Source organism: Peromyscus leucopus, chromosome 15, assembly GCF_004664715.2.
Source record: "Peromyscus leucopus breed LL Stock chromosome 15, UCI_PerLeu_2.1, whole genome shotgun sequence".
NCBI classification, from domain to species: domain Eukaryota; kingdom Metazoa; phylum Chordata; class Mammalia; order Rodentia; family Cricetidae; genus Peromyscus; species Peromyscus leucopus.
The window spans coordinates 13,788,784-13,801,248 of NC_051076.1; the positions used below are offsets into that span (position 1 = coordinate 13,788,784).

At 46.5% G+C, this 12,465-nt stretch overlaps 1 protein-coding gene across 1 annotated transcript in view; it reads left to right on the plus strand.

The window, feature by feature from the left end:
* Positions 1–8,937, plus strand: part of Mtarc2 (mitochondrial amidoxime reducing component 2) — a 39,348-nt gene extending 30,411 nt beyond the window's left edge. The window contains exons 5-8 of the mRNA XM_028855756.2: positions 3,182–3,243; positions 3,328–3,399; positions 6,515–6,662; positions 8,193–8,937. Of these exons, the coding sequence (XP_028711589.1) occupies positions 3,182–3,243; positions 3,328–3,399; positions 6,515–6,641 (261 nt within the window). The 3' untranslated portion in view covers positions 6,642–6,662; positions 8,193–8,937. The remainder of the gene's footprint in view (positions 1–3,181; positions 3,244–3,327; positions 3,400–6,514; positions 6,663–8,192) is intronic.
* Positions 8,938–12,465: the final 3,528 nt, after the last annotated feature.

Below are 12,465 nucleotides of genomic sequence, written 5' to 3' on the forward strand. Positions count from 1 at the left end.
ACTCACTGTGTAGCCAAGGGTGACTTGAACCATGGAATTCCTGATTCTTGTGCTGCTGTTTCCCAAGGGCTGGGATTACAGGCATAGGGCATCGGGCTAAGTTCCTAAGTTAGTTTTTTTTTTTTTAAAGATTTATTTATTTATTATGTATACAGCATGTATGACTGCAGGCCAGAAGAGGGCACCAGATCTCATTACAGATGGCTGTGAGCCACCATGTGTTTGCTGGGAATTGAACTCAGGACCTCTGGAAGAGCAGTCAGTGCTCTTAACCTCTGAGCCATCTCTCCAGCCCCCAAGTTAGTTTTTTATTAGTAAAAGGGACCATAATATAAATTTATATAATTTATAAAGATTTATATAAGAATGTGAATGTGTGATATTTAATATGTAGGTGTAGTATTCAAAACACTCTACATGTGCTACCCCAAAACACGATACTCTGTCCTGTTGATTCTTTTGAGTTGAAGATACTTGAAAAGGCAAATGCAGGGGATCATGCTGACATTTGAGGCTGTTTCTCATGTAGCCCAGGCTAGTGTGTCCTTCCAGAGACAGGAAGCTGTGTGCTGTGGGCTCTGCATAAACACCGAGGGGAGCCGATCTTCCTGGGTTCAGTCATGTGGCCTCTGTCTCTCAACCTGCTGCTCTTTGTCCCATGCAGTGTGTTAGTATTCAGCTCCAGCTGTGTCTTTGAACCTACTCTTTATTATGAAGGCATGGCTCATATGAAATTTACATTAAATTATATATGCATATACATATATGCATTTCTCTTTATTTCTGTTTCACGTCAAGTTAATTATCAGACTTAGCTGGAAAATTCCAAGAGGATAGGAGACATTTTGCCTCCTATAGGATGTAATCCACATAATCTGTGTATATATGGGTGTATGTGTACAGCCAGCCCTTTATAGATTGTACCAGCTGCAGATAACACATAATTTAGTGTCTGGCAAGAGGGCTCAGTGGTTAAAAGTTGTGCAATCTTAAGCACCTAGTACCTGTGTAACAAGCCAGGCATCTCACAAACACCTGTAACCAGCTCTGAGAGATCCAAAGCCCTCTTCTGGCCTCTGCATGCAAACAGGTGCAGGCACTCCCCACACACACACACCCACACCCACCCCCTGCCACACACACACCCACATGCAAATACACTCACACATACACATATAAACAAATAAAATAAATTTTTTTAAAAAAAGAATGTTTCAAAATACTGGGGGAAACATCAATACTGAACTGCACAGTTTGGTCATTATTTCCTGAGTGAAACAATGTGCCTATGACTTACTTTTTTCTTACATTCCATTTGGTATCTTAAGTGAGCCAGAGATAATTTAAAGCAGGACTAGATGAAGACCCAGTACCAGGCTACTTCATATACGAGATAAGTACTTGAGGATTAGGGATTCTGAAGAGGGGGCTGGAAACAATCCTCTTTTGGACACCAAAGGATATTGAAATGTGTGTGTGTAAACCATATGCAGTGTTATGACACAGTGTGTTTTATGTGTGTGCACATGTATGTGTGTTTGTTTTGTGCATGTGTTTCTTCTTTTTTTCTTTCCTTTTTCTTCTTCTTCTTCTTTTTTTTTGGTTTTCAAGACAGTTTCTCTGTATCTTTGGAGTCTGTCCTGTAACTCCCTCTGTGAACCAGGCTGGCCTTGAACTCACAGAGATCCTCCTATCTCTGCCTCCTGAGTGCTGGGATTGAAGATGTGCACCACCACCACCCGGCATGTGTTTCTTTTTTAAAAAGTTACTTTTGCTTTTTTGTGTATGTGTGAACCTGTGTGAGTGTATGTGCACCATGTATATGCAGTGCCTGTGGAGGCCAGAAGAGGGCATCAAATTCCCTGGAACTGGAGTTGTGAGCTGTCATGTGAGTTCTGGGAAGTGAACCCAGGTCCTCTGCAAAAGTAGCCATTGCTCTTAACCACTGGGCCATCTCTCCAGCCCCAGTGCATGTGTTCTTGTATATAAATGTATATAATGTTTGCATATGTGTGCATTTAAGTGTGTGTATATATGTATGTGTATCTATATTTGGATTTATGTGTATGCACATTTGTATGCATGTGTTTGTATGTGTATTGGTGTGTATGTACATGTAAGTGTGCATGTGTATATATCTGTATACATAATTTGTGCATTTGTGTCTATATGTATCGGAGTGTATAGGTATATATATTTGTATGTTTGTACACATAGCTATGTGTTTGTGTGTATATGTCACATATTTGGGGGATGTAAAAGCCTTGCCTTCACAGTAAAATATTTCAAACCTAGCCGTCCTGCTTCCTCCTGGTGTGACTTAAGAACATTTTATGGTGATCTGCATATCTGTCCCTTGGGGAAAATGGGAATCATCACAGCACCTCCCTTGACATCATGAGGGCCAACTGAAGACCAGTGTTCAGGCCAGGCAGTCAGTAGCCATGGAGTGCTGTCCCGTGTTCACAATGCATCCTGTGGGAAGGACGAGTGACGGAATCCTGGTTGGCCACACTCAGGTGATGTCTCACTCAACAGTGAGCCCCCAGACTCTGCCTGGCCTCTGCGACAGTTAAACCAGTGGTTCTCAAGCTTCCTGATGCTGTGACACTCATGTTGTGGTGACTCCCAATCATAAAATTGTTTCAGTGCTATGTCATAACTGTAATTTTACTACTGTTATGAATCATAATGTAGATATTTTTAGAGACAGAGGTTTGCCAGAGGGGTCGTGACCCACAGGTCGAGAACCCCGAGCCACACCATCCGCGACAGTAGGCTTGTCTCAGAAGCTGTGGGTTTCTCGTTGTATGCCACTGCAGCAGTCTGACAAGTCTGCTGTGAACTGCACGCCTTTAAGGCCTGTTCTCGCTGAGTTGGCAGATTCAGTGATTGAGATTGTGAATCAAGAGGACGCCGCCTGGGCCCGGGAGGCACTGCAGCGGCCAGCCGAGGGCTTGGCTCCTGTGCACGGGTGTTGGGTTCCATTCTCAGTGCTGTAAAGGAATTTTCTTTGAAGGGAAATCGTGTCCTGAGCCTGGCAGTGCACTGCCTCCCTTGGGTGCTTCCCAGAGTTCTTTGTGTCCTTCTGTGTCTCCCTCCTCCCGTTGATGTCATACCTAGTACCTGACCAAGATGAAGGGAGCCTGACTCTAAAGGACACCTCTCCCTTTTCTCCTAGGATACTTGGGGTGAACTCCTAATTGGTGATGTGGAGATGAAGAGGGTGTTGAGCTGCCCCAGGTAAAGAGTGGGCTCGGACGTGGCCTCTGGGGTGTGGAGTGCACTGTGGTTTGCAGCCGCCATCTAAGCGTGGGTCTTTGGCAGGTGCATTTTGACAACAGTGGACCCAGACACTGGGATCATAGACAGGAAGGAGCCGCTGGAAACCCTGAAGAGGTAGGACGCCGGTGTGGTGTGTGTGTGTGTGTGTGTGTGTGTGTGTGTGTGTGTGCCCTGTCTTGATGTCACCTGTGCCCGAATTACCTGTGTACCAGGTGCTTGTGTCCAGGCTCCCAGGCGCCCCTGTGATTTGTATCACTCCTTCAATGCGTGTGAGATTCTTCCTCTTTTTGTTTCTTTAATTTTCTGATACATTTTTAGTTGCACAATATTCTATTTTGAAACCTTAATCTCTTATCAAGTTCTTTTGTGTGTTTGTGTGTGTGTGTGTTTTGTGTGTGTGCGCCAGTGTGCCAGTGTGCCAGAGGTTGACAATGGATGACTTCCTCAGTCACTTCACTCTTTTTGGCTTAAAATTTTTTTTATTTGTTTATTATGAATAGTGTTCTGCCTGCATGTATGCCTGCCCGCCATAAGAGGGCACCAGATCTCATTACAGATGGTTGTGAGCCACCCACTATGTGGTTGCTGAGAATTGACTTCAGGACCTCTGGAAGAGCGAGCAGCCAGTGCTCTTAACTGCTGAGCCATCTCTTCAGCCCCTAGATTTCTTTTCTTTTCTTCTTGTGATAATTTTTTAAAATGTTGTTTGCATTGGTGTTCTGCCTGCATGTATGTCTGTCAGGGTGTTACAGAGTTACAGAGAGTTGTGAGCTGCCATGTGGGTGCTCAGAATTGAACCCGGGTCCTCTGGAAGAGGAATCAGTGCTCTTAACTGCTGAACCATCTCTCCAGACCCAGGATTTATTTCCAAAGGGCAGACCTCCTAGACACTCCATCCAGTGTGCTCCGAGTCCTCTCGGTGAGGACAGCGTGCTCTGAGTGAGTCCCCTCGGTGAGGACAGTGTGCTCTGAGTCCTCTCGGTGAGGACAGTGTGCTCCGAGTCCTCTCGGTGAGGACAGTGTACTCTGAGTCCCCTCGGTGAGGACAGTGTACTCTGAGTCCCCTCGGTGAGGACAGTGTACTCTGAGTGAGTCCCCTCGGTGAGGACAGCGTGCTCTGAGTGAGTCCCCTCGGTGAGGACAGCGTGCTCTGAGTGAGTCCCCTCGGTGAGGACAGCGTGCTCTGAGTGAGTCCCCTCGGTGAGGACAGCGTGCTCTGAGTGAGTCCCCTCGGTGAGGACAGCGTGCTCTGAGTGAGTCCCTCGGTGAGGACAGCGTGCTCCGAGTCCCCTCGGTGAGGACAGTGTGCTCTGAGTCCCTCGGTGAGGACAGTGTGCTCTGAGTGAGTCCTCTCGGTGAGGACAGCGTGCTCCGAGTCCCTCGGTGAGGACAGTATACTCTGAGTCCCCTCAGTGAGGACAGCGTGCTCTGAGTCCTCTCGGTGAGGAAAGGTCTCCCACACTTCGTTCCTGTGCGGCCTTCTCATCTGAAGTGCCATGCACAAATCCTTATGGACACATTAACTTCTCTCTGGAATCTGGAATTTCAAACTTAAATTCATAGTCCATGGCCACAATAGTCTCGACTTGGTCCAAACTGTCTGAGCCCGGGGCTTTAGATAACGCTAGGGGACTGAGAGTTTCCTGGGTCAGTCTTAGAGTTCTAAGACATAGAACTCGATCCTTGAATCCCTCTGATGTCAAAGAAGTGTGTCACAGTACTGGCAGGAAAAATGTGTGACCCCCAGCGGCACCTGCGCCAGTGCCAGAGACTGGCTGTGTAAGCCTCTTCCTGCCGGGGCACAGAGCGGTGCTGACAGCCAGGCCGGGCCGACATGCAGCAAGGAGGTGAAGACATACAGTTGCCATGGCTAAGCCAACCCAGGATGCACTTCACTTTATGTCTGAGACAAGGTCTCTCACCAGCCTGGAACTTGCCAGTGTGGGCTCCGGGCACCACCTGTCTCTGCCTCCCCAGTGCCGGGATTCTCGGCAGGTGCCACTGGGCTTTTTCTGGCTGCTGGAGATCTGAACTAGGTCCTTGTTCCTGCACAGCGGGCATTTTACCAATGGAGGCATCACCCAGCCCCTGTCATCAATCTCTAGTAATTCAAGAGGCCCTGGGTTCCGTCTCAAACACTGCAAGAGAAAGGACGAAACCCTTAGTTAACGCTTTGGGCGTTGCTGTGTTTTGTCTGCCCTTCCTCTGTTCTGCTGTTTGTTTCTAACAGGTTTAGAGGTTGTCTCAGGACCCCTCGGATTTACAGTGGAGGTAACTTTCTTCAGCCAGGTCTTAGACTTCATGGGCAGCCCCGTTGGCCAGTGGCATCTCCACTTTACTGTTCCTTTCCAGGGGAACTCCAGTTTTGAGCCTTCATGTTGGAGAAGCTGGAAGCACAGGGGGTAGATGCCTTAAGCCAGAGCCCTGGCAAGTGTTCTTGTTTCGTCGCTGTGGCAAAGAACCTGACAAAAAGCAGCTTCAGGGGGAAAGAGGTTTAGTTTTCGCTCACAGTTCCAGGTTACAGTGCATCACCGCAGGGAAGTTAAGGCAGGGACTTACCAACAGTCCCATCCCACCCTAGACGGTTGCTTGCCTGCGCTCAGCCTGACTCCTCCACTGTTAGACGGTTCAGGAGCCCCTGCCTAGGGAATGGTGCCGCCCACAGTGGGCTGGTAGCTTAATTAAGACATGCCCGCAGGCCAGCCCGGTGCAGACAGTCTCTCATTGAGACTCCCTTCTCAGGTGGTTCTAGGTTGTGTCATTGACAATGAAAGCTAGTCAACACAGTGGGTGAGGGGTGGTTCCACTTGGAGAGTTCATGAGCATTTTTTCCCATAAGTTGTGAGTCCAAGGTACCCGTGTAATAAAGTATTTGTATAATACTTATACAAACCCACACTTACTGTTATTAATATCGTAACTATTATTGTTTTGGTTTTTTTTTTTAGAGACAGGGTTTCTGTAGCCCTGGCTGTCCCAGGACTCACTCTGTAGATCAGGCTGGCCTCGAACTCAGAGATCCACCTGCCTTTGCCTCCCAAGTGCTGGGATCACACCTGGCTTTAGAAAACCCACGATTATTTGGCTACTTGCTTGCAGTCATCCCCGCCCACCTTTAGAAGGGGCTTCTTGTTGACCCATACTTGGCCTAAGGAGCAAACATCTAAGTTCTGTAGAAAGCACTAGACTGCTGTTTTGCAGCCTGATGATGGGTTCTGACTTCTTTCAGCTACCGCCAGTGTGACCCTTCTGTGAAGAGTTTGTACCAGACGGCCCCACTCTTTGGGATGTATTTCTCAGTGGAAAGAATTGGAAGCCTGAGAGTCGGCGACCCTGTGTATCAGATGGTGGATTAAAGGACCCAGTCGGGTGACGTGGTAAAAGTTTCATTTTGTTTCTAGAACTTTGTGTTTTGACAACACAACCACAATTTCTTGTTTTCTGATACTTTAAAATTAAAAAAAAATATTTTGCTGGTTGGTGGTGGCGCATGCCACCTCCCCTTGAAGGTTCTAAATGGTTCCCCTTGCTAAACCTATTACCCAGCCTCCCCAAAGCACTGCTCTTCTTTTATGATTTACTGATTTTTAGCCAGGCGGTGGTGGCACACGCCTTTAATCCCAGCACTCGGGAGCCAGAACCAGGCGGATCTGTGAGTTCGAGGCCAGCCTGGTCTACAGAGCGAGATCCAGGACAGGCACCAAAGCTACACAGAGAAACTCTGTCTCAAAAAACCAAAAAAAAAAAAAAAAAAAAAAAAATTACTGATTTTTAGTTTATGTGTTTGAGTGCTTTTCCCGCAGGCCTGTATGTTTTATGCACTGTATACACGTAGTAGCTCAGAGGCCAGAAGAGGGTGCTGGATGAGAGGTTTAATTAGCTCATTGGTTCACAAGGCCGAAAGTCCAAGGTTAGGTGGTCCCCTCGGTTTGGTCTCTGGTAAGGCTCCCTTGATGGTGTCACAGTGTGGTTGATGGTATCATGGTGCAGAGAGCTCACATGGTGAGATGGGAAGACCGGGTGGAGAGGGCCAAACTTCTCTTTTGAGACAAATATCTCTTCAGGGTGTCAATGTCACCGTCCTATTGCTGTGAAGAGACAGCGTGACCAAGGCAACTCTTATAAAAGAAAGCGTTTGGTTTGGGGCTGGCTTACAGTCTCAGAGGCTTAGTTCATTATCATCATGGCCGCGGGCATGGTGGCAGGCAGATACGGTGCTGGAGAAGTAGCTGAGACCTACATCCTGATCTACCAGCAGAGAAAGGGCCTGGTGTGGTCTTCGGAAACCCCAAAGCCCACCCCCACTGACACACCTCCAACAAGGCCACACCTTTAATCCTTTTAAACAGTTCCACTCCCTAGTGACTAATATATGAACCCTATGGGGACATTCTTATTCAGACCACCAGACTGGGTATCTTAGTTGGGTTTCTATTGTTATGATAAACACCACGATCAAAAACAACTTAGGGAAGAGATGGCTCAGAGGTTAAGAGCACTGGCTGCTCTTCCAGAGGTTCTGAGTTCAATTCCCAGCAACCACATGGTGGCTCACAACCATCTGTAATGAGATCTGGTGCCCTCTTCTGGCAGGCAGGGGTACATGCAGACAGAACACTGTATACAAAATAAATAAATAAATAAATCTTAAAAAAGAATAAAAGTAACAAACAGTCCATCACTGAAGGAAGTCAGGACAGAAGCCCAAGCAGGGCAGGAACATGGAGGTAGTAACTGAGGAAGAGTCCATGGAGGAACACATCTTACTGGTTTGCTCCTCATGGTTTGCTCAGCCTGTTTCCTTCCCCCCTCTCTCTCTTCCTCCCCCCTCCCCTTCCTTCCTTTTTGAATTATTTATGACCAATAGTCTGAGTAAAACAGTAATAGAGATCTTATCATTTACTCAGCTTCCAGGTCCTAAGAGATACTTCTGCGAGTCCTAACTGCCAGCCATGACCGTCTTCCTGAAAACGAATCTCCACTTTTCCTTCAGAGCTTCGGATGCCCTGAGTTAATTTGAGAAAGTACCAGAGGTGGTTTGAGAATGTGAGGGTGAATAAATTTTAGATAATGCTGTTTTTAAAATAAATAAAATTGTGTGTATGATTATTCTGAAAATACTCCCAGGATCACCTTTTCTAATTACTGCCTTTAATATTGCTGAGTAAAGAAAGTTTGGAGTCAACTTAAAAGCTGCCACATTTTTTAAGGTTTATACTTTTTAATGGGGATATTGTGTGCAAAAAATGGGAGAATGAGTCCTCATGATCTTATGTGCTCACAGATGCCTGTTCTTGGCCTGGCTGTTGAGCCCTGCTGAGTTTTCATTTATGGCTGTCTTTGCCTTACAGAGCCAGGGTTCTGCTTAAATGTAGAAATGATTTCATAGATCATGGGGTTATTTTGTTCATAGATTGTATCTTTATATTTTCCTTCTGAGTATATTAATATGTATAAAATTTATCTCTAATTGTCAACTTCTCTAATTCCACAAGAAAATAGAATTTAAAAGCATACAATCTTTGGAAGTAGGAATGAGCAGGAGAAACCATGAACGCATTTTTTAATGTTCATATCTATTTTTCATAACAAAGATGAACTAGCTTGCTGTAAAAAGTAATGTAACATATAAATGAGTTAGGCCACTTAAAATTGTGTGGTTTCTTTGTCACTGGTAAGCGTGAATCTCTTCCTACTTCATCTGTGACATTTGCTTCTGGGTTTCTTTTCATCTTACAGAATCATTGTCACATATCTTCCCTGGTTCCAAACATTACCTCTTGCCACTGGTGTGTACAGGGCACCTTGAACTACATGAACATGACTGTCTAAGCCAGTGGTTCTCAACCTGTGAGTTGCAACCCTTTGAGAGGTCAAATGACCCTTTCACAGGGGTCGCATATCAGATATCCTGAATAGCAGATCTTTACATTACGATTCATACCAGTAGCAAAATTACAGTTATGAAGTAGCAATGAAAATAGTTTTATGGTTGGGGTCAGCACACCATGACGATCTGTATTAAAGGGCTGCAGCATTGGGAAGGTTGTAGACTCTAAGGCATTATGGCTGATGACTTCAAGAGACATCTAATAGTCAACAGGGGGCAGTGGTTGCTTCCTTCTGTGCATAAGGCTGTGGGAACACAGAGCAGGTGACAACGAGTATTTAACAGGTCCACACACTAGACTAATAATGCTCTGTTGGGGAGCCCCACTAGGCAAAGTCCGTGGCTGTGGAAACCGGTTGTTTTATGTCTCTAATTTTCTCATGTGCCACCACTTACCTCCCTAAAAAGAACTGCTGTGGGGTTCTTTCCACAGCCCATTAGTAATGTGTTTTGTATCTTTTGGGCACGCTTATTAGCTGTGGATGGTCAGGAAGATGATTTCTGCTTAAGCTGTATAATTCTGATAATACTAGAATGTTTTTCATAACCGACACAGGAAGAAACAATATTCTCAGTCACAAAGACAGCTAATTTTGGACTTCAGAACAAATTCAAAACAGACTAGCTGAGAATACACAAGGACAGATTCCCAGATGTTTATTGCTAAATCAAGGTCAGACATGAAGCAACTTTGGTAGACATAACTCTCTGCAGTAATTCTCTTTCTGCACGTACCCCAACCACTCAAGGTTCAGCCAACCAACTGTTATTGTTGTCCTGAATGTCATTCTCTGTCTGGGAACGTTAACCAACCACTCAGGTTACATGCTTGGCCAAGCATTACCCACTGGCTGGTCAGCATGACCTTCCCAGCTCAAGAAAAACTATGTGACTTATCATGTGTTATGAGAATGGGTCAGACCCTGAAAATGTAATGTATAGCTGTCCAGAGAGTGTGCTGAAAAGGAGAAAGGGTGAGTGTGTGTAAGCATATGTGTGGGTGTGCTGAAAGGGAGATGTAGCATCGTGCAGAAGAGGTGTGTGTGGAGAATGTGTGGAGACATGTAGCTGTATATAGAAATATATGGCTGTGCAGGAGAAAGATGTGTGTGTAGAGCAGAAATGCGTGTGTAGAGGAGAGAGAATGAGTGAGGGAATGAGAGAAATGTAGAAGAGAAATGCAAGTTATGAATGAAGGAATGTAGCTGGGTAGAGAGAAGCATGTATAGAAGAGAGCTGTGTAGGAGAGAACTGTGGGTAAAGAGAAATGTATGTTACAAGAGACAGCTGTAGGTATAGAGATGTAACTATGTAGAGACAGAGATTGTCAGAAGATTTTTTTTTCAAGATGAAGTAAAAGAGAATTACCCTCAAATCATATGTGAATTATTATAGAAAGGAAATCTTTCTATCCCTGCTCTTGAGAAGTTTTTCTCTAAGTAATCTTGGGTAGCAGTTCTGGGAGCTGGACTCCCAGGCTGTTAATACTGCCTTTGCCTTTGCTGGATTCTGGGCCTGAGTTCAACCTCTCCGGCTGTGAGGTAAAAGTGGTAGGCAAGCTGTATCTTGGGTACCTTTTGGAAATGGTAATTTTTTTTAAAGTCATACTCAGTTTCAAGTCAGCCATTAAATTTTAAGCCATTTTCCCCTTTATGTTTCCAAAGAGAAACAGAAAGGATGATAAACACACTGAGCCTTCGGGGCCTTTGAGATGCCTTTCCACAGAGAGCTCGAGCCTTGCCTGGTCCCCAGGGGCACCCGTCACTGCTCTACCGGTTCTACTTCTCTGTGACAACAATCCCCAAGAGAACAACTTGAAGGAGGAGGATTCATTTGTCCCATGGTTCCATCCATGGTTGGCGGAGTACCACCTGTGGGGACATGTGGCAGAGGGGGCATTCTTTACTTGATAACCATAGGAAGAAGATGGGCGGGAAGGGTCCCGGTGCAGGGAACCCCCAAGAGACTTTCTCCTCAGCTAGGCTGCACCTCTTAAATGTCAGCCTCCCCAGACAGTGTCACCAGCCGGGGACATGAGAGCTAGGAGGTGGCTTTCACATCCAGTCACAATAAACAGCCCAAAACCTGGGAAGCAAGATGACCAGGCAGCTGAGTGCAGTGACTCTGATCATCTCTGGGTGCTGTGGGAGTGAGGAGTGGCAGAAGCTGAGCCATGGGCAGGAAAAAGTATTTAGGTGTATGGCAGGGCACCTACTGTCATAGGACAGATCCTGAGTACCAGAGGGCCCCAAAGTGAGCTAGCTGCCAGCTGAGGCAGGACTGTCCATCATTGTCAAAAGATTATGAGGATTTCAAGTCAGGAGAAAGAGTCAGTGCTTGCTAGCATTCTGCTTCCTCCACTCTCAGTCTTCACAGGAACCCCAACTCGACCACAACCTGAGGTCCTCAGAACCCTGTGAAATCTCTTCCTGGGAGACGGACTGGCTGGCATTAGGCTTCTAGCCTTTTCCTTCTCTCAGTCGGAGACTTGGGGTGGAGGAAGGGGGGGGTGTTCCAGTTTCTTGGGGTCCACTGCTTCAATAGTCAGATAGCCAGAGTCAGGGCAAAAGCTTCTCTTCAGAGAAATCTTCATTCCTGCCTTGTGGCTGGCAGCCACTCACATGCTTCCCCGCCCACCACGGCTGTCAAATCCCTTGCTCCAATACAAAGTCCAATCACCCTGCCCTATGTAGTAGAGAAATAGCTTTCTCCCAGTTAGAACAGTCTTGAATAAAGACTTGACATTTTAACAACTTGACACTTCAGACAGGAGCCTGAGGTGCCTAAGGTACCTGGTTGGCCTTGGCTTTGTTGTTTAAGATAAGACAGTGACAAGTGTCAGGGAAAGAGCCTGAGGGCTTGTCTAAGGGCTAGTTCTGGTCTCAGGCTGTGTGCAGATAGCTCTGAGGCACCAGGCGTGGAGAAGCAGACCTGGCCCGGCCCTGGAGAGCCTCAGGGCCTAGTCAGATCTTTCCACCTTCAGATCCCAGCTGGCCGGCCGGAAGCTCCTCCGCTGCCAAACTGCTTGCTCCCCGCAGTCCCCAGAGGGGCAGCTGCCCAGCCCCCAGATTTCTAATTTCAAAACCACACCATGTTTAGGCAAACGTTGTGTGTTTTAGGTCAAATAAACAACCCTACAAACGCGTAAATAAGCCGTTCTCCTACACTGATTGATCATAAGGGGAGGGTCGGGGTGAGTGAATGAGAGGGGGGAGGAGGGAGGGAGAGAGGGCAGGAGGGAGGTGGGGACAAAGCCGCCACCTCCCGCCCAGGCCGAGTGAAGATGCTCA